This window comes from Eumetopias jubatus, unplaced genomic scaffold (assembly GCF_037043125.1).
Source record: "Eumetopias jubatus isolate StellerSeaLion01/CBP00866 unplaced genomic scaffold, mEumJub1_p1.0 scaffold_9, whole genome shotgun sequence".
NCBI classification, from domain to species: Eukaryota; Metazoa; Chordata; class Mammalia; order Carnivora; family Otariidae; genus Eumetopias; species Eumetopias jubatus.
This window is the reverse complement of record NW_028274815.1, coordinates 124,915,830-124,936,419: the sequence shown is the minus strand read 5'-3', so window position 1 is coordinate 124,936,419 and position 20,590 is coordinate 124,915,830. Positions and strand designations below refer to the sequence as shown.

Genomic DNA, 20,590 nt, shown 5'->3' with positions numbered 1-20,590 from the left:
CCCTTTTTGCTAAGTAGTATTTCACTGAATGGATATACTGTAAATTTGTTCACCCATTCACCTGGTCATAGTCATTGGGATTGACAGTTTGGGGCTATTATGAATCAAACGGCTATGTATAGTCATGAACAAGGCTTCATGGAGACATATGTTTTCATTCCCTTGGTTAAATTTCCAGGAAAGGAATTGCCAGTTGATATGGTATGTATATGTTTAATTCATAAGAAACTCTCAAATGGTTGTCCAAAGTGGTCGTACTATCTTGTATTCCTGCCAGTAGGGTAAGAGAGCTCCTGTTAGCTCTTCATCCTTATCACTACTGATGTCAATCTTTTTAACTTTAACAATGTGATGTGATCTTTCCTTTTGCTTTCATTTGTTTTAAACTAGTTTTTTTTAAATGAAAATGTAATACATTCACATGTTAAAAGTGAAAGTTGCACAAACATGGGGCACCTGGGTGGCTCAGTTGGTTAAGCATCTGCCTTGGGCTCAGGTCATGACCCCAGGGTCCCAGGATCAAGCCTGGCATCGGGCTCCTTGCTCAGTGGGGAGCCTGCTTCTCCCTCTCCCTCTGCTGCTCCCCCTGCTTCTGCTTTCTTTCACTCTCTGTCAAATAAGTAAATAAAGTCTTTAAAAAAAAAAAGAAAGAAGAAGACGGGGCGCCTGGGTGGCTCAGTCGGTTAAGCATCTGCCTTCAGCTCAGGTCATGATCCCAGGGTCCTGGGATGGAGTCCCCCATCAGGCTCCCTGCTCAGCAGGGAGTCTGCTTCTCCCTATCCCTCTGCCTGCCGCTCCCCCTGTTTGTGCTCTCTCTCTCTCTCTCTGGCAAATAAATAAAATCTTAAAAAAAAAGAAGAAAAATTGCACAAACAACATATTGAAAAATAAGCCTTCCTCCTCCCCTAGTTCCCACATCTCACTCGAGGGAACTTTTAAACAAATTCATGTATATATTTCCAGCACTTAAACATAGGCACACACATACACACTGCTGTGGACTGAATCGGGTCCTCCCCAAATTCATATGTTGAAGTCCTAACCTCCCAAGGTACTTCAAGATAGGACCTGTAGGGAGTAATTAAGGTTAAATGAGGTTATAAGGGTGGGGTCTTGATTTGATAGGATAAGTGTCCCTAAGAGAAGAGGCACAAAGAGCTCACTCCCTCTCCCCACCAAGTGAGGACACCGTGACAAGGCAGCTATCTGCAAGCCAGGAAGAGAGCTCTCACCAGGACCCAACTCTTCTGGCTCCCGGATCTTGGACTTGCCGCCTCCAGAACCGTGAGAAAATCATTTTCTGTTGCTTAAGCCACTTGGCCGATGGTATTTTGTGATGGCAGCCCAAGCTGACTAATACATACCCACAAATGTCAATGCACAAAACACGAGGAATGTGTTAAAGACGCTCTTCTGCCTCTTGCTCTTTCTCCCTTGGTACCTAAGGGCTGTTTCTATACTGGCAGAGCTGCCTCATTCTCTTGAGTGTTGACCCAGCTGTGTGACTGTCCCATAAGTGATTTGACTCATGTTAGGACACTTAGGATGTTTCCAGGCTTTTGTCACTACACACAGTGAATGTCTTCCTGTAAATATCTTGACCCACATGTGGGAAGTATATCTGTAGGATAAATTTCTAGAAGCAGAATCCTATCAATATTTAAATATGCTGTAATATCTCTCTTATTTAAAAATAATCCTCCCTTGGGCGCCTGGGTGGCTCAGATGGTTAAGCGCCTGCCTTCGGCTCAGGTCATGATCCCAGGGTCCTGCGATCGAGTCCTGAATCGGGCTCCCTGCTCCTTGGGAGCCTGCTTCTCCCTCTGCCTCTCTCTCTCTCTCTCTGTCTCTGTCTCTCATGAATAAATAAAAAAATCTTTAAAAAAATAATAATCCTCCCTTAAATAACTTCCTTCCCCATCTCTGCCACTACCTCACCTCTCTCCTCCTTTCGATGCCAAACTTTCAAAATAGCTGTCTACACCAGGGCTCTCTTTTTCCCATCTCCCTCCTACGACACTACCCTCTTCAGTCTGGTTTTTGTCCAACCCCTCCCCGCCATCACACACACACCACTGAGTCTTCATTGGTGCAATAGAATGGCTCCATGCCTACACATTCAAAGGACATTTTACTGGAACCCCAACTGCATTTGACAGTTGACTCCATCCATACCACTATAGTCTTCTGGATTTCTTCCTTCTTGACTGTTTTTTTTCTTCTCTGTCTCTTGACATTTCATGCTTCTCTACCTGTTCTTAAATACTAAAGTTACTTGGAGCTTAATTCTAGATTTACTCTCTCTCTCTTTTTTCATTCTGTTATCTCTCCTCCCATAATCACATTCATTACCATGGTTTCAATGGCCATCTGTATACTCGTGATTCCCAATTTTGTATCTCCAACCTAAATTTCTCCTCTGGAGGCCAGATTCATATAACCAGCTGCCTCCTAGATTGTATTCCACGCATATCTCAAATATGATATGCCCTTAATTGCACTCCTCCTTCTCATTTCCATGGAAACTCCTTCCCCTGAATTCCCCATCTTGATAAAATGGCACCCTCATCTACTCCACTTCCTTCACACCCACCCAACCACTACAAAGTCCCCTTGAATTCCACTTCCTTTTTTTTTTTTAAGATCTTATTTATCTATTTGAGAAAGAGGGAGTGCAAGAGTGAGCAAGCGTGAGTGGGGGCAGGGAGAGGCAGAGGGAGAGGGAGAAGCAGGCTTCCGAAAGAGCAGGAAGTCCCAGCTCGGGGCTCAAGCCCAGGACCCCAGGCTCATGAGCTGAGCTGAAGGCAGACGTCCAACTGACTAAGCCGCCCAGGTGCCCCTTGAATTCCACTTCTTAAACATGTCACAAATGTATCCACTTTTCCCTGTCTCCAGTGCCGCCATCTTGGTTTAAACTACCCTCATTTCTATTTATTTATTTACTTTAGAGCGTGTGCACGAGCTGGGGGGAGGGGCAGAGGAAGAGGGAGAGAGAGAATCTCAAGAAGACTCCCTGCTGAACGTGGACACCCCCACCCCCTATGCGGGGCTCCACCTCGGGACCCCAAAATCATGACCTGAGCCAATATCAAGAGTCTGATGCTCAACTGACTGAGCCACACAGGCAGCCTGCCATCCTCATTTCTCACCTGGACAACTGAAATAGCCTTTTACCTGGATCCTAGCATCCACTACTGACCCTGTCAAATCTATTCCCCTCGAATGCAGCCAGAATTATCTTTTCAAATGCAAATCTGACATGTCATCCCACTGTTACAATCCTGCTATGCCTCTCCATTGTCCTTGAGGGAAGCTCCAAGATTATTCCTGACTTGGCCCCTGTGTCCCCTCCCAGGATCAGTTCACTCCCTCTCCTTCTCACACAGCGGGCCTCTTTTAGAACCTGACCTTGCCCTGTGCTCTCTCCCCCAGCTTTCCACCCACATTGTTATTACTGCCTTAGAGCCTGACCAGCTTCTCTTCTTCATCAAAACACATCTCGCAGGGTGCCTCAGTGGCTCAGTCAGTTGAGCATCCAACTCTTGATTTCCACTGGGTCATGATCTCAGGGTCCGGGACTCAAGCTCCGCATAGGGCTCCACTCAGCACAGAGTCTGCTTGGGATTCTATCCCTCTGCCTCTCCCCCCACCACCACCCCGATCAATCTCACACAAGTGCATGTGCACGCTCTCTCTCCCTCCCTCAAATAAATAAATAAAATCTTTTAAAAAAGAAAACACATCTCACTGCAGAAGACCCACATGACTACCCATTGTAGTTTAGATTGAACTCTTGTAATTCCCAGTTCTTCTCCCAGATGGCACTTACTTCCATTACAATAAATTACTTGTATTCATCTTCTGTTTAATGCCTGACTGTTACATTACAATTACAAGCTCAAGGAGCATAGGAACATTATAGATCTCAGGGGTCAATAAATGTTTTCTATAAGGGGTCAGATAGTAAATATTTTGGGCTTTAGATATGTGGTCTCTGGCAACTACTCATGTTTGCTGTTGAAGCATGAAATCATCCATAGACAATATATAAACAAATGAGCATGGCTGAGTTCTAATAAAACTTTATTTATAAAAACAGGCAGTGGACCAGATTTGGCTTGTGAGCCATAGTTTTTCCACCCTGATCTATATATTAGTGACCACTGTGCTCAGAGCTGACACTTTTATAGTATTTACTATGTGCCAGACACTGCTCTAAGTGCTTTCCATGTATTCATTTATTTAATATTTTGAATGTCCTCATGAGGCACTATTCGTGATGAGACAGGCACGGAGAGCTCACGGTAACCTACCCAGGCACACTTAGCCACTAAGTTAAATTTGTACCTAGGCAATCTGACTCCAGAGTCTATGCTTTTAACCCTCTCAGTTGGTGAATGAACATATGAACAAACAAGCAATCGAATGAGATTGGGCTATGAAGATCTTCAAAAAGTATAAAATACTACAGAGGCTTGAATGTTGTTACAGATTTCTTGCGGTAAAATTTCTCCTTCACTGAGAACAGCATCTTAACTAACCAGGATGCTATGAGCAAGCGCCCTCACCCTGAGTCCTCACCCTCAGGTCTGCAGCATCCAGACCTTGGCTAGCTGAGCAAGCCCAGCCTGCTCATTGCTTTATTGGCATAGGTTCTTCTCAAGGGCAATTTCAAAAGTGGGGAACCTGGGAGGTCATCTGGAATTCCCACCCCTTACATTGGCACTTTCTTGCTTAATTGTCCCTACCTTTGTCCAATCTCTGAGTTTCTCCCTTCTTAGTTGAGAGGCAGCAAGAAAATGGGTCAAGACATTGGGCTTCTGAGTCACATAGAACATATTCGAATCCAGCTTCTTTAGGCTCAGTTGTTATGTCTGTAAAGGGTGAATAGGTACTGTACCTATGACGTAAGATGGCTGTGATAATTCAATGAGTTTAAGAGTGTGCTAAGCAGTTCACAAATGCCAGTGGTTGTCATTGTCATTCTGGTACTCAAGGCATAGGAAGGCAATGTGGGGAAGTCAAGATCCCACAGGCTTTGAGGTCAGATGAAGCTAAATTCAAATCCTATGCCTGCTCCCTACTAGCTATTCAACCTTATGCATACCATTTAATTCAAGGGGTCATATGCCACTTAAATTTCCAAAATATTTCAAGAAATTGGCATAGGGCTAGCAAGCCTTTTTCCCCCCAATATAAGGACATTAATAATTAAAAATCTAACATTTATTATCACTATTGTTTTAGAAATGAAAATACTCCCTCCAAAAAAAAAAGGGGGGGGAGGATATAATCTGCGAATAATAAACTCACAACAGCATCCATGTTTCTCTTCACTCATTTCTAGCATTTGGAAATGGGCGGTCACCCTAAACCTCAATTATCCCACTGGTAAAAGGGAATACTAATACACACCCATGCACGCGTGCCCTGAGCTAGTTGCCATGCCTGGCACGAAGTAGGGGCTGTTAGTCCCTTCTCCTGGCCTTTCTCTGGAGCTGGTTTTGCCCTCACTCCCTCTCCCACTACTCAATTTCCTTCCTTCCTTTTTTGATCCGCTCTGGGAGCTGAGAGGGGGAGGGACCAGAAAGAGCCACTGCATCAGATCTCAAGGGACTTTATTGGGAGCCGGGTAGGCAGGTGGTTGTTGACATGCAAGGACTGTGGCCTCAGTGGGAATGACCAAGAGGGAAGAAAACTCACTCCATCCAGCAGGATGTAGGGGCCTGTTTTCCATTCAGGTCTTTGAATGGAATGCTCTCTGGCCAGGCAGGGAGTGGGCCCCAGCTGGAGGGCAAGGTCTGGGGGGGTAGATTTTACTATCTCTGGAAACAAAAGGACTTTTGTGTGTCATGATATCTGGGTGGGGTGGGGTGGGGTGGGGTGGGGAGAGAGGAAATGGTTTATGGGAATGAGAATGAGATTCTACAGGGGATGTGGGGGAGAGATAAAGAGACAGACAGGTGGAGTGATAGAAAGAGAAAAGGCCCAGAAGACGGTTCCCTCGGGCCTGCTTTGTTTTTGCACTCCCAGTCCTGATGCTCAGAGAGGGGTCCCGCAGCCTGCAGGGCTTGTCAGGGCCTAAGCTCTGACCTGCGTGCTGTTGGGGACAAGCTGTGCAGCTATCAGTATGTCACACCCCTTTGCGTGGCCTCAGTGTACCCATCTGTAAAAGGGGGGCCTGGATCCACAAGTCAATTTCAATTATTTTTGTAGAAGCTCAGACCTGAAATGTTCCCAACTCAAGGAGCAAACCACAAGTCCTTGAAGTTTGGCTGTTATTGGATGAATGAACGTGGATTTTGGGCTAAAGATTGTTTAAGAAATAGCCTTCACTAGATGGACAAAAGACATGTGGGTTTGGGACCCGAAGGTCAACTCCGTCCAGTCCCAGCTCTCTGAGCACTGAGTCAACGAAAGATGCAGGCCTCTTTCCTGGAAGCCAGAGAGAAGAAATCTGGAAGAAGAAAGAAAGAAGGCCAGGAGGTTGTTTTCTTCGGGTACATGCTGGACATTTCAGGAATGGAAGGGATCAGACGGGAAAATTCAGATCGGTAGAGCGAGCCCAATAATGTCCTTTACAAAAAAACAATTATGCTTTCACCTGGTCTCTGGGGAGGGAGCCTTTGGGGGAGGGCAAGAGGCATCTCCAGGGCCCAGGGAAAAGTTAGAACCACAGGAGCCCATTGGATTTGAGTCCCGAGAAACACATGTTGCTAGTACAGGTGCCTTGGTAACTGGGGGGGCAGGCAGAACATGGCCTCCCCATCTTGTATGGTGCCTCGCCGATCCAGTTGCCCCTGGAAGAGAAAAGGTACCGAGGAGACGGGGACAGAGGAGAGTTAATGTGGGCAACCTTCCTACGGGTTTCCCAAATCTCAGCACCACCACTGACTGGCTATGCGACCTTGGGCAAGTCACACCTCCCAGCCTTGGTTTCTTCATCTATAAAACCAAGAGAAGACTCCCCTCTCTCACAGGGAGGCAACAAAGATCAAATAATGGGGCCATGTGTGCCCCCACCTAGCACCGTGCCTGGCAAAGATGTGACTCTTCATTAAGTGTTGATTTTCTTATTCCCTCCACCCGGCCTCCCATCCCAGACCCAGGCAGCTCTGAGTTCTGGTCCTGGATTCTGTGACTGCCCAGCTGGTGACAGAATAAACCACCTCATTTCTTCTGAATAAAATAAAGAAATGAAATAGTATCCACAAAAATGATGTGCAAAGACTTTAGAACTTACAAAAGTGCTGTGCGGATAGGAACTAGAATAATCAGATGCCGAGTCTGATTTGATCATGGGGGCACGTGACCATGAAGCCTCGTCCATGGCCGCCACTGCCCATTTCTTCGATGACCAGATTCCAAACCCATCCTGCCTGCTCCTGAGTTAGTCCTCTCAACAGACCACGGCCTTTTGGGGGAAGTGGGGTAGGGAGTGAATGCTTAGTGGTTACAGACTTTCTGTTTGGGGTGATGGAATAGTTCTGGAAGTAGATAGTGGCAATGGCTGCACAACACTGTGAATGTAAGGAATTCCACTGAGGTGTACGCTTCAAAATGATTAAAATGGGGGCGCCTGGGTGGCTCAGTTGTTTAAGGGTCACGATCCCAGGGTCCTGGGATGGAGTCCCACGTCAGGCTCCTTGCTCAGCAGGGAGTCTGCCTCTCCCTCTGCCTGCCGCTCCCCCTGCTTGTGCTCTCTCTCTGGCAAATAAATTAATTAAATTTAAAAAAAATCATATTTTACCACAATTAAAACAAATTAATAATATAATATACCAAAACCCATTGAGTTGTACATGTCAAATGGGTGAGTTGTATGGGGTGTGAATTATATCTCAAGAAAGCTGTTAAAAACAAACAAACTACCTTCATCACATTCTCCTGCTCAAAAATTTTTACTGGATTCCCCTTGCCTGTGCAGGGATTGGCAGATTTTTTTAGGTAAAGGTCCAGATAGCAAATATGTTTAGGTTTTGTGGACCGGATATCTCTATTGCATGAAAGCAGCCCTGGATAATACGTAAATGAATGGCATGGCTGTGTTTTGATAAAACTTTATTTACACAAACAAGCAGAGGGCGAGGCTTTGGCCATGGGCCCTGGTTTGCTCCCCCCTCCATCCTCCTACCTCCCTGCTTACAGAAGCACACCTGTAGCGTTTGGTCAGGCATTCCAGACTGCTCCATCAGCTGTGGATCCTGTTCACATACGCCACCTTGCCACATCTCTCTTCTCCATCCCAGCTCACAGATTTTCCTTTTACTCCCTCCTCTTCTCATGGCCTAAAATCATCCGCCAGCCCTTGCTCCTGGCTGCATGGCAATCTCACCGCTGACCTGTAGTGTTATCTTTGCAAGCCCAGTGCCTTCTTTTCTCACACTTCATATGAACACTCTTTGTGGGCAGAAATGGAATCTTCTTTCTCCAAAAGTGATTGTTGAATGACCGTAAATAAAGTCAGCCAAAGTGCTTAGAAAAGTATGCATTTCTGGTTTTATATGGGGTTCATTCACTTATTCATTCAACAAACACTTCGGGAGCATCTGCTGGGCATCAGGATTTGTGCCAGATGCTGTCAGTGCATAGTTTTCAAAAGGTGCTCCCAGAAGTTTGGAGGCAGGGAATGTGAGAAGTGGAGACACCTGGGGTGATGGAATAAAAGTCATTCTTTTTCTGTTTAATTTAACCACTTGGAAAAAAGTTTTGCTTAAAAAAGAGGGAGGAGGCTGAAATCATTGTAGTAAAAGGATATAGAAATGAATCAGGTCTATTTCCTACCCTCAAAGAGTCTATAACCTAGTTATAACCATGGCCACCATTTACTGAGAATGTACTATGGGCAACTATGTAGAGTGATCCTCTGTGAGACAGGTAGGATCAGCCCTTTTTTAAAAGAGGAGATGGAGGTCCATAGAGGTGAAATGCCTTATCCAAAGTCCTCACATGCACACCGCAGAGCTGGACATCACACCCAGATCTGGTCATAGCAGCAAGTGCCAACATGTGTTCTGACTTCATGAGCCCAGGGTGTTACCTGGGTCAGATCACTTACTTCTCTCAATAACTCAATGAGTAGGTACTATTTTATTCCCATTTTGCAGATGAAGAAACAGGCATGTAGAAGTTAAGTTAAATCACAAATTTGAACCCTGACAGTCTTGACTCTAGAGCATAAAAATCTTAACAACTATAGAGTTAATATTCAATGCTGCAAAAATTCAATATATCAGCAAATTGGAAGAGTCCCTTAAGCTATTTGTAACAAAGTTTGCCTTGTATTTTTGTGTCTGGTAAAGCTGGGCTGATACTTTGTTAATAGATGTCACCATTAACAAATAAACAGCTTGAGAATTTGTGTTCAGGCTACCAGTGACTTCCAGACCATCAGAATAGTATAGCAGACAGAACATAGACTTGAAATCGAGACCTGTGTTTCAAACAGCTCTGCTACCTCCTGGCTTGTGGCTTTTGTATATTACTAACCTCTCTGATCCTCAATTTCTTCTTCTTAAAAAAGGAAAACATTTGGGCGCCTGGGTGGCTCAGTTGGTTAAGTGACTGCCTTCGGCTCAGGTCATGATCCCAGAGTCCTGGGATTGACTCCCACATCGGGCTCCCTGCTCAGCAGGGAGTCTGCTTTTCCTTCTGACTCTACCCCCCTTGGGCTCTCTCTCTCACTCTCAAATAAATAAATAAAATTAAAAAAAAAAAAGGAAAACATTTTCCCAGTACCCCTCCCTTTTTCCTTCCCTCTTTCTCTTTCATCTCTTCAATGAGATAATGAGGTGAAAATATTTTGTAAATGGTCAAGGGCTACTTGAGAGTAAAAGGTGGTCATCAGCATGTAATTTTGAAATTCTAAATATCATTTTTACTTAAAATTTGTTCTTGTTTTTATGTGAGAATCTGTAATGTTGGCAAGTTTGTATACTGTACGTTGGATGGGAACTTCCATCCTTCTTTCTCCGTGTTTCCAAGAGACTTGCATATAAAGGCCACTCATGATCTCTCTCCCACGAAGCTGACTGGAGAGCCTGGAGGGAGGAGCTGAGCATGCTTGTTCCATCCTTTTCTTTCCTTTGGGATCTGCCTGGCTGTAGGGAACAGGTGTTCTTGGTTGCCCTACTTCCTGTGACAATCTTAAAGGGGCTAGCTGCACTTGTGGGAAGAGGACTGTGACTGTTAGGGGTTGCCAGTCAGTGGGTTTGCAGGTCTAATTCGAGGGTGAGATATTTGCAAGCCTGCTTGTCTGGCACATCTAAACCACATTCTCTACTATTGACTTCATCAGTGAGGCTGCCTATCCACCTGACTTGGTCCTCTGTCTACCTCCCAATCACTTTTGCAATTTGGGTAAAGAAAAAGAATTATTAATTGACTCTAAAACTACCAGATTGTACGGTATTAAGGTTACTTAGAATGGGAGAAGGCAGAGTGTCCTGGGCATCTTCCTTTTCCTGGAATTCTGCCCATTCCACTCAGGGTCCACCCCCCACCCCCCACACTCCCCACCCCGCCCCACGGCCCCATGTCTCCATGCTGCACTTACTTAATGGCGTAGTTGCAGACCAGGTACACTGCATGATGCCAGGTGTTGCCCCAGACGTTGATGCTGCCACAGGTGTGGATGGCACAACCCAGCCGATTGGAGGATGCCCACACCATCTGAGGAAGGACAATGACAGGGGAGGCTTTGAGATGGACTCAGGGGTCCCAGGTTCCTTGGGGCTGGGAGGCTCCTGGACGTGATTCAGGGTGGGTAAGGTATTCCTGGGGGAGGCAATGTTCCTGGAGACACCTTGTGCTATAATGTTTCTCAAGCTTTTTTGTTTTTTACTACAACCAATAGTAAGGAATGAATTTTAAATTGTTACTCAGTGCACAACACACACAAACAGTTGGGACAAAAGTTTTGTGAACCAACATTTAATCTTTTCATATGTGATATATGGTAATATTTTCTATACTGTTCTATTAATTTTCTTTCTTTCTTTTTTCCCCTAGCAGCCACCGTTTAAAAATCATTATTGTGTTGGAGGTTAAAACACAAACTTCGGAGTTAAATAGCCTTGGATCAGAATCTCAATATCACTAGTGTGTGACTTTGGCCAAGTCAATTAACCATTCCGTGCCTCAGTTTCTTCTTTGGTAAAATGAAGGTAATAATATCTCCTGGGCTATCAGGAAGGACGTTTGGTTTAGGCCTCACATTTCCCAGAGGGTCTCCAGTGTAGATTTTTGACCTTAACTGCACATGAGTCACAGAGAGATGGACAGACTGAAAGAAAATATTTGTCCCACAGTGGGAAGTTTCGGTCCCGTTTCCTGCAACATTATATCGTGCTATATTTTTGTGTGCAACAAGTGGTAACATATCCAATATTAGCACTCAAAATATACTACAATTTTTGTCATTTTATTTTAGCATTTTTTTTTTTTTTAGATAGTGGGATCCTAGGGGCGCCGGGGTGGCTCAGTGGGTTAAGTGTCCAGCTCTTGATCTCAGCTCCGGTCTTGATCTGAGGGTCATGAGGTCAGGCCCCCATCTGGGCTCCATGCTGGGCGTGGAGCCTACTTAAAATGATGAAGATGATGATGCTAATAAAATAGTGGGATCCTGAAAAGACAGAAAATACTCAAAAATGTTTGGACCTATTGAATTCAAAAGCATTCTTGAACTTGTCGACCACACATCTCCATTTTGGTGGTCAAACAATCTGGTCAGCCCACTTAAGATACTCAAAACAAGATCCAGTCTACACACAGCTTTCCAGGAATATGCTTATTGTGTGAAAGGAAGTCCATAGGGCCTCTGCTCTATAATTTCTGTTCTACCACATTCTTTGTCTTCTAAGCTACCAGGATTTGTTCTCCCTTGGCCGTTCATCCCAACAGAGGGGTACCTGGGTATAGTGGGAGCAGACTGGGCCGCTGCAGCGCCAGGGGCAGCGCGGCTGACAGTCCTTGGGGGCTGGAAACGAGTAATGGCGCTTCTCCTCAGACCAAGACTTCACGAGGTCCACCACCGAGCGGTACCTGGGGAGGCAGAGAAGATGGAAGACGCTGGCTGGGGAGTGGAGAAGCTGCTCTGCCACCATGTTGCTCGGTGACCTTGTTGAGTAACTGAGAGAAGGAAGGGCAGAAGGTAACTCACCGGCCAGAATGGATGGAGAGGTTCTGGCCCACGTATCTCATTAGCTGTGAGGGCCCATGGGCCCAGATGCACTGGGTGGCCCAGGCCTTGGCAGACCTGGCCAGCCGCTCGTCCCAGACCTAGGGAGAGAAAGGCCATGAGAGGGGCGCCTGGGTGGCTCAGTCGTTAAGCGTCTGCCTTCGGCTCAGGTCCTGATCCCAGGGTCCTGGGATCGAGCCCCGTGTCGGGCTCCCTGCTCCGTGGGAAGCCTGCTTCCTCCCTCTCCCGCTCCCCCCGCTTGTGTTCCCTCTCTCGCTGTGTCTCTCTCTGTCAAATAAATAAATAAAATCTTAAAAAAAAAAAAAAAGAAAGGCCATGAGATCCCCCAGGGGGACAACCACCATCATCCCAACCATGTCCAGAGACGTGCATTTTGTCCACCATCTCCTTGGAACCCTGCACCAAATCCACTTGACAGCTTAGAACACTGGGAGTCAGAGAAGGCCTAGGACTTCAAAGTCCACACCAGAGCCAAGACCCACACGCAGATCTCTGACTCCTCTCCCAGCACCTTTTCCGCCGACGCTGGACTTCAGGCTGGGGGTTCTCTGCTCTGAACGGGTCCCAGGCTGTTGGTCCAGGAATTAGCAGTCCCGAGAAGTGGCTGAGCCCAGGGTGATGTGGAGGGGACTGGCTTTTTAATGTATTTATTGTATTCTTAACACAAATTTCTTTTAACATTAAATATTTGAATTCAAAATGTTGTGTTTTTTTTCTGAATAGTGAAAACAGGCGCAAATGTAATACATGAGATACCCAAAGGAGGAAAAGTGGAAAGTCTATCATCTCAGTCCCGTCCGTGTTCCCTCAGCCAGCCTGCCCCCTAGAGGCAACCATCACCGTGATTTCTGGCATCTTCTTCCAGAAATATTCTATACCCGGACAAGTATGTGTGTGTGTGTATATATATATATGTACAAATATCTATACACACATATATACACACACACACATATATATAATTATATAAGTATATATAATTGTATATAATTAAGTATATATAAGTATATAAAATATTTTATATATATATATACACTTCTTTTTTTTTTTACAAATGGCAGCCGGCCAGACATTCTATCAGACCCTTGTGTTTTCACTCAACCAAACAGGTTACCTTAGTGGTTATTCCACATCTGCACATAGAGAATACCCTCCTCATCCCTCCTAATAGCTTCGTAATTTTCCAATATGTGAATGCCCCAATTTTTATAACTTGAAAAAGCATCACTTAAAAAAAAATACCAGTTTCCTTCCACTCTGTCTTCCTGGGATTCTCTGAGATATTAGTCATTCATTTATTTTATTTGTTCATTCAGCAAATCTTGAACAGTATTTCTAGCCACCCGGGACTTACAGTCTAGCAAGGAGATGAGACATTAAACAATCGTTACAATCCTGGCGGGTGTGAGAATGTGAAACAGGGGACTGGAACTTTTTGGGAGGCGGCGGGAGAGAAAGGGTTCCTTGAGCAAAGGATGCTTAGTCAGATACCTGTCCTGTGGGCAGAAGCCAGCTACTGAAGATGACACAGGGATACCAAGAGAGGGGTCCAAACACGTCCACCCTGTTCTCAGCAGTGCCCAGGAGGCTTAGCGTGGTACCTGGCTCTGAGCGGCAGTCAGTACGTAAGTGAATGGACACATGGCAAAAGCACAGGAATTTCCAGGCTGTTGAGTAGCACATATTTGTCTTGGAGGGGGTAGACTGACAATCTCTTTCCCTAAAGAGATCTGTGGGCGGGCTAGAAGCCGATCTCTCCAGGCTGGTTTGGGACAAAGGTCCTGAGGGGAGGGACTGTGATAAAGAGAAAGGTTCCCCTCTACCACTCCCAGGGTCTGGCTTCTGGGGCACTGTGGTGACAGCCATTGGCCCTGCCTCTTTAAGGGAACACATCTCAGCTCCTGCAGCTCGTCTGCCACTTTTCCTCAGCTTGAGAACCCCAGGTGCCAGTCCCCACACTCCGCCTCCAGGGCCTTGCTGAATACAGTCTGTGTGTCCATCAGACACCTAAAGCAAAGAGACAATAGCATGGAAAGCTCCAGCCACCCACCTCCTGCAGGTCCCCAGCAGGGAGCCCAAATCCTTGTGTGGGGGCGGTATTGTATCTGTTAACACCACAACCTTTAGCGGCAGGCAGACCTGGGTTAGAATCCCAGCTGGATGACCTTTGGCAAATTAAACCTCTGCATCTCCATTTCTTTATTGGAAAATGGAGATGACAAGCCCCACCTTGAAGGAAGAGGAATACTCTCACGGCCGAGTGTAGGTTATGGCTGGGCGTACAGGGGATGGTCCATACCTGGCAGTCTGCTGACCCTGCCTCCTAGGAGGACCTAGGCAACTGCCTTTGTTTTCTCATCTATAAAATGGGTAGACTAATTCCTGCCTTTTCCTCAGGACCCAGACACCCAGATATTGGCTAGTGGGGTCAGGGTGGCAAATGGTCCGGCCCTTCCAGAACACACTGAATTGACTGGCATTCACTGGAAAGGGCACAGGGGAGGGCATGGGAACTCACCATATACTCCATGTTGGCCGCAGGTGGGTGCACACTGGCCCGGATGTGGTTGTGAAAATCCAGTAAGGCACTCATGTCCCCAGCAGAGATGTGGCGCTTCCGCTGGTACCGGGGCACCCCCAGGCCACTCAGAGGCCACACAGCTGTGCCCTCGGTCCGGGTCAGTGCCAGGGTGGCATTGGGCATCCAGGCATTCACTGTCTGGCCTGCCCAGAAGAGCAGGCCTGCCAGGCCCATGGTGCTGGGCAGCAGGGGCATAGCTGGCTGGAAGGGTCACACGTCACCTTGTGCAGTCAGAGCCGGCTGCCTGGAGGGAGTGGGCATGAGGGCACCAAACCCTGAGTGTTCTCCAGCATTACCACCCCGAGGATGCTAACCCCTGGGAACTTCGCAAAGATCTCCTGACTCAGCTCTAGTCCTGGTGGTCTAGTCCTAGTCAGCCCAACACCCTGTTCTTCCCTCCCCAGTGGATTCAGTGTACTGGGCGTGTGGAAGGAGATGCCCAGACAGTAACTAATCCTGATCAGGCCATATGATGCAGATGGTGCTACCACTTCCAAGCCAGGGCTCCATCCCACCAGCCCAGGAGACAGACACCAGTCCTGTCCAGCCTGGACACCCTCTTCACCTATATCCTGCCCCAAGCGGGTTCCATCGATTCCCTCAGAGGGGTAGGGCCAACCTTCCCCGGGGCATAGTGCAGGGCCCTCCCATCCCTGAGTTGCTGCATTTTTGGGGTTGAGAGTGAGACACAGGAAGAGCCAGATGGCAGAGGATGAAAGAGGAAGAGAAAAAGAGAAGCATAGAGGAAGAAAATGAGAGAGACCAAAAAGGTATCTGGAAAAAAAGGTACAGAGAACAGGGATGAAGGAAATTGAAAGGTGGAAAGTTACGGAGAGAATGGGAGACAGTGAAGGGGAAAAAGAAAGAACATGGGAGAGACAGAAGCAGAGGGAGAGAGAGAGAGAGAGACAGGGGAAGGAAGAACAGAGAAGACAGAGAAACAGTGAAAGAGAAGAGAGTCAGAGACAGGAGTGCAGGAGACCAGACAACAGCTTCCCAGGGGCTCGTACCCAGGCCGGGCAGCCCAGGCAGGTGGCAGGAGGCACCGAGGATGCAGGGACCGCTGCAGACACCCTGGCCCGCCTGGCAGCGCAGCGACTTTAATGGTCCCCTGGGAGCTGATGGCATCTGACGTCTGGGCCCCACAGCCCCCTCCCCTTCCAGCCGGGCCAGACTTGGATGGGAGGCTCCGCCTGCCCATCTGTGGGCTTTCCCCTCCCACCCTCTGGCGCCTCTGAGGTTCCTTCTTCCACCTGGGGATTGCAGGGCTGGGGCTTGCCGGGCTGGGGCTTGCCGGGCTGGGGCTGAGCTGCTAGTTGGGGTAGGGATGTGGCAATGGCAGGGACTCCGGGAGGAAATGCCACCCCCCCACCTTGGACATCCCAGATGCCGAGGCTTTTCTCTGCCTTCCAGACCCCAGCATGGAGGCTACCTTGATTCCAGAGAGTATTCTCTGTTTTCCCTACAAAGCCATCCAGCCTCAGAGTATGCAATTAGCTTGGCCCCATCTAATGAACACCTACTATGTGCCAGGCCTGGGCTGAGTGCTTCACGCACACACAAGCTCACCCAACCCTGAGAAGCAGATACGATAGCGCCCCATTTAGCAGATGAAGAAACTAAGTCTGAGAGATGAAGGGACAAGCCCCAAGTCAAGCCAGCTTGTCTGCGATAGAGACAGGATTCAAATACAAGTCTGACCCTCGAGCACTGTTAGTATGTAAAAAGGATGCTGTTTTTGTAACTAAACCAATATCGATGGAAAGGGGAAAAGCCCAGGAGGATAGTCACTACCATGCTATTCAAACATAGCACCAGGTAGCCTAATTAAGTGATGGATCTGGGTTCAAATCCCCATTATTTCACTCACTAACTGGGTGTCCTTGAGCAAGTTGCTCAATCATTTTGTGCCTCATCTGCAAAATAGAAGAGATAATGGTACCTACCTTATAGCACTGTTATGAGGATTAAACAAATTAACACTTGTGGAGCACTTAGAACTGTGCCTGGCACACACTGTGTGTGCGTGTGTGTGGGTTTGTACAGATACATGCATGAGCATGCGGATGTCTACACGTGCACGTGCACATGTGTGTGTGTGTGTGTGTGTGTGTTGTCAAAGCCCCTTTGGTCCCTGAGTTGCTGTATTTCTAGGTTAAGAAAGAGTGTAATTTCTCTTCTCTGATTACTTGTATTCTTCACAAGTAACAAGCAATCCTTCTGTAATGGAGGGGGTAGACTTAGAAGAAAGGTGTTATATAAAAAACCCAAAGTTGAGGCATTTGTAAGTCTTCAGCCTCCTCTTCCAGTGACCTCTGAGAATTTGCTGGCAGACTTCGGCCTCAGGGTGCCGCTGAGCCAGGTGGCAGTGAAAGGCTGTGGGCTGGGGTTCTCCCCAGACACATGCCATCAACCACCCAGCCTCAGCCTCCCGGCCCAGACGGAGCCTGCTGCCAAAGCACACACCTTCCTGCTGGAGTGGCCGCCTGCTGGACGCTGGGGGAGGGGAACAGGCAGAGGCAGTGAGGGGTGGGGTGCTGACCCTGACCTGGACAGGCCTTTACCACCATGCCAGAAGGACAAGGGAGCTTGTCTCCAGTCTAGCCCCATCTCTGCCTCCAGAGTGCTGGGTGTCCTGAGGTAAGGCCCTATCTTTCTCTGGGCCTCAGATGTCCCATGAAAGAGAGTGGCCTAAGGGCTTATATGCCTATGGCAGGCTGGGACCCGCGGCACCCAGAGGGAGCTCTGCAGCCCAGGGGAGGCACAAGCAAACAGTCTGGGCACTTCCAAACCCCGGAGCGCCAACAATTATGCCCCACTCTGTCCGCATGCTCAGCGGAGCTTCCCCCATGGCACGGATGCTTGAACAGGTGTGGAGCTTCACACCCATGATTCAGTGGTTTTCACGGCTGCCTTTGAGGTAGTAACCCCACCCACTGCACAGATGGGGACACTGAGGCACATGGAGACTCGGTGACTTGTCCTGGGGCCGGGAGCTTGTTGGGGTGGTCACTGGGGTCTGCATTGAATAACCTCACATGTTTACAGAATGCATGTACCTCCAATGTGCACACACCACACACACCTGCATGCACGCCCTCGCACAAGCACATCCTCCTACAAACCAGAGATGGCTCATTCCCCCAACCCCTTAGATCCCTTCTACGGTGCACCTTCGGGTGCCCACGCAGACATATATAGGAACTCACCCTTTACACACTTAATCCTCTGAAAACATAGAAGCTGGACATATTTGCTCCTATCTCAGTGCCCAGCACTATTTTAAGGACTTACCTGGAAGAAGTCACTGAATTTTCAGAAAAAGCCTACTGGGTTGGTAGTATTATTGTCATTCTATCCATTTTTTTAAAAGATTTTATTTATCTTTTGACAGAGAGAGAGAGAGAGAGTGAGAGAGGGAACACAAGCAGGGGGAGTGGGAGAGGGAGAAGCAGGCTTCCCACTGAGCAGGGAGCCCGATGTGGGGCTCGATCCCAGGACCCTGGGATCATGACCTGAGCCAAAGGCAGACGCTTAACGACTGAGCCACCCAGGCGCCCCCCCATCCATTTTTATATACACAAGGAAACTAAGGCACAAAAAGGTGAGTCATTTACTGGGGTCACATATCCAGTGGGTGGCACAGACGGGATGGGTATCCAGGCAGGCTGGCCATGCTGCCTCTGCGCAGAGACAGACAGACAGACAGACAGATGCTTCCACACACAAAATCCCATTTCCTACCGCACAGGTTCATACATCCACAGAAACCCAGACGATGGCCCTGGCGCAAGCACCCAGCAACACCCCCGGCCGCTCCACAAGGTGGGAGCTCCTCTACTGTCCTCATTGGCTAAACCTGCTTCATTTGAGCAGGTTCCCAGGTTCACTTGAGCAGGTCACCAGCAGATCCGAAGGAGAGGGGGGTGGGGCAGGAAATAACCAGGGATGACCCAGATTCATGCCCTGAGCCCGGACCTCACTTTAAGGTAGGAACGCCTTCTCAATCCTGGACTTTATCATGCTGGATTCAGCTATTGCTCCATCATCACCCCTGCTGGAATTCTCTCTGGGCTTGGGCAAGCAAAGGGGAAATTCTTTTAGAGAGTAGTAGCACTCGAGGTAGTATCACTCAGTGGCTAGCCGAGCAGCTTTGGATCTAGACAGCCTAGGTTCATTGCGGACCATCTGTGTGGCTGTGGGCAAGTTCCTTAACCTTTCTGTGCCTCAGTTTCCTCATCTACAAAATGGGGCTGCCTCATGGCACTGTTGGGAGTATTAAATGAGTTGGTACATCTTAAGACACTGGACGCAGTGCCTGGCACAGAGTAAGCAATCACTATATCTTAGCCTTAACAATAGCTAACAACAATAGCAATAACAGCCGATGATTATTTAGCACATAGCAGGTGCCAGGCACTAAATGCGTTAATGGCATCAGCTTATGTTAGCCTTGCTCCGGTTTCATGGGTTAGGTACCAGAATCCCCATGCTATAGATATCCCATTCTATAGATGAGCAAGTGAAAACTCAGAGAGGTTAAGTAATTTGCCCAAGTTCACAAGGGCTGGTCCCAGTGGAAGCTGGATCCCAGAACCAGGTCTCTCTGATCCTTACCCTGTAAAGTTGCTTTTGAGTAGAAACTGCAGGACAAAAGCCTGATGTTTGAGGGAGGGGACTGAGAAAGCTGGAGGCTTTAGAGAGCTTCTGGGTCACCTCTCATCTGCCAGTTGAGGAAAGAGGTTCCAAGAAGTTAAGTGACTTGTCTAAGGTCACATAGCAAGTGGCAGACTTGGGACTGGAACCCAGAACTGTGTCATTCCAAATCCAAGGAGGGTAGGGAGGGAGCTGGAGGGAGGGGAGCATGCGTGAAAAATACGAGTGATGGTCCAGACTCTTCAAAACTCTTCAGGTCAAATGCTCCAGATTCTTCCAAAAGATAAACTAAGAAAATACAAAGGATGAAGAGGGAATCAGTAGAGACTTAAAAGATACACACTTTTTTTTAATACAGACAAGACTAAACTATAGGGTCTAGGGATGTGTACTTGGGCAATAAAACTATAAAGAAACACAAAGAAATACTGTAAAAGGCTGTGATCAGGGTGGGACATTTGAGCGATATATATATATAGTTTGTTCTTGTTTTTAAAGAAGGAGAGTGGCAGGGAGGGGCAGAGAATCTTAAGCAATATCCACGTCTGACATGGAGTTCCCGATGCGGAGCCCCTTGATGCAGAGGCGCCCGACATGGATCCCCACCACTGTGGATCCCAATCTCACAACCCCGAGATCATGACCTGAGATCATGACCTGAGCCAAAATCAAGAGTCGGATGTTTAACTGACAGAGCCACCCAGGTGCCCCAAGGGGCTCCTATTTCTTGATCTGACTGGTGGTTACAAGTGGTTTGTCTTACGGGGTCCCCATTTGTTTTGTGTGACTTTCTGTACTTGTTTTCTTTTACAATTAAAAGGCTTCTAAAAAAATAACAGCAGTAGTCATTTATACAGTGGCATCTTCCATCTGTTACCACCTGAATTAACCATGCATGAGGATTTTAATCTCCTTTTAATAGTTGAGAATACGATGTTCAAAAAGGGAGGCAACTTGCCCCAGTCACACAGCAAACCTGGGAGCCGGGCCTCGATCCCTGGGGCTTCGTGTATCTCCGCAGCACCGGGGTGGTTGGGCGGCCAGTGGTAGTTCCCGGCCCAGCAAGGAGAACTGGAGAGGCCTCAGGACAGATGCCGAGAAAGTCCTCAGGAAATAAAGCACACTCAGCAGCACTTCTGGGCTCCCAGGTCGGC

General features: G+C 47.6%; 1 protein-coding gene across 1 annotated transcript; it reads right to left on the bottom strand.

Moving 5' to 3' along the window:
* Positions 1-6,667: 6,667 nt before the first annotated feature.
* On the bottom strand, positions 6,668-15,041 carry R3HDML (R3H domain containing like). The gene is made up of 5 exons (XM_028121849.2): positions 14,718-15,041; positions 12,161-12,279; positions 11,910-12,042; positions 10,556-10,671; positions 6,668-6,800 (listed from the first exon to the last, which is right to left on the bottom strand). The coding sequence occupies exons 1-5, from the start codon at positions 14,973-14,975 to the stop codon at positions 6,668-6,670; spliced, it is 759 nt and encodes a 252-aa protein (XP_027977650.1). The 5' UTR covers positions 14,976-15,041.
* Positions 15,042-20,590: the final 5,549 nt, after the last annotated feature.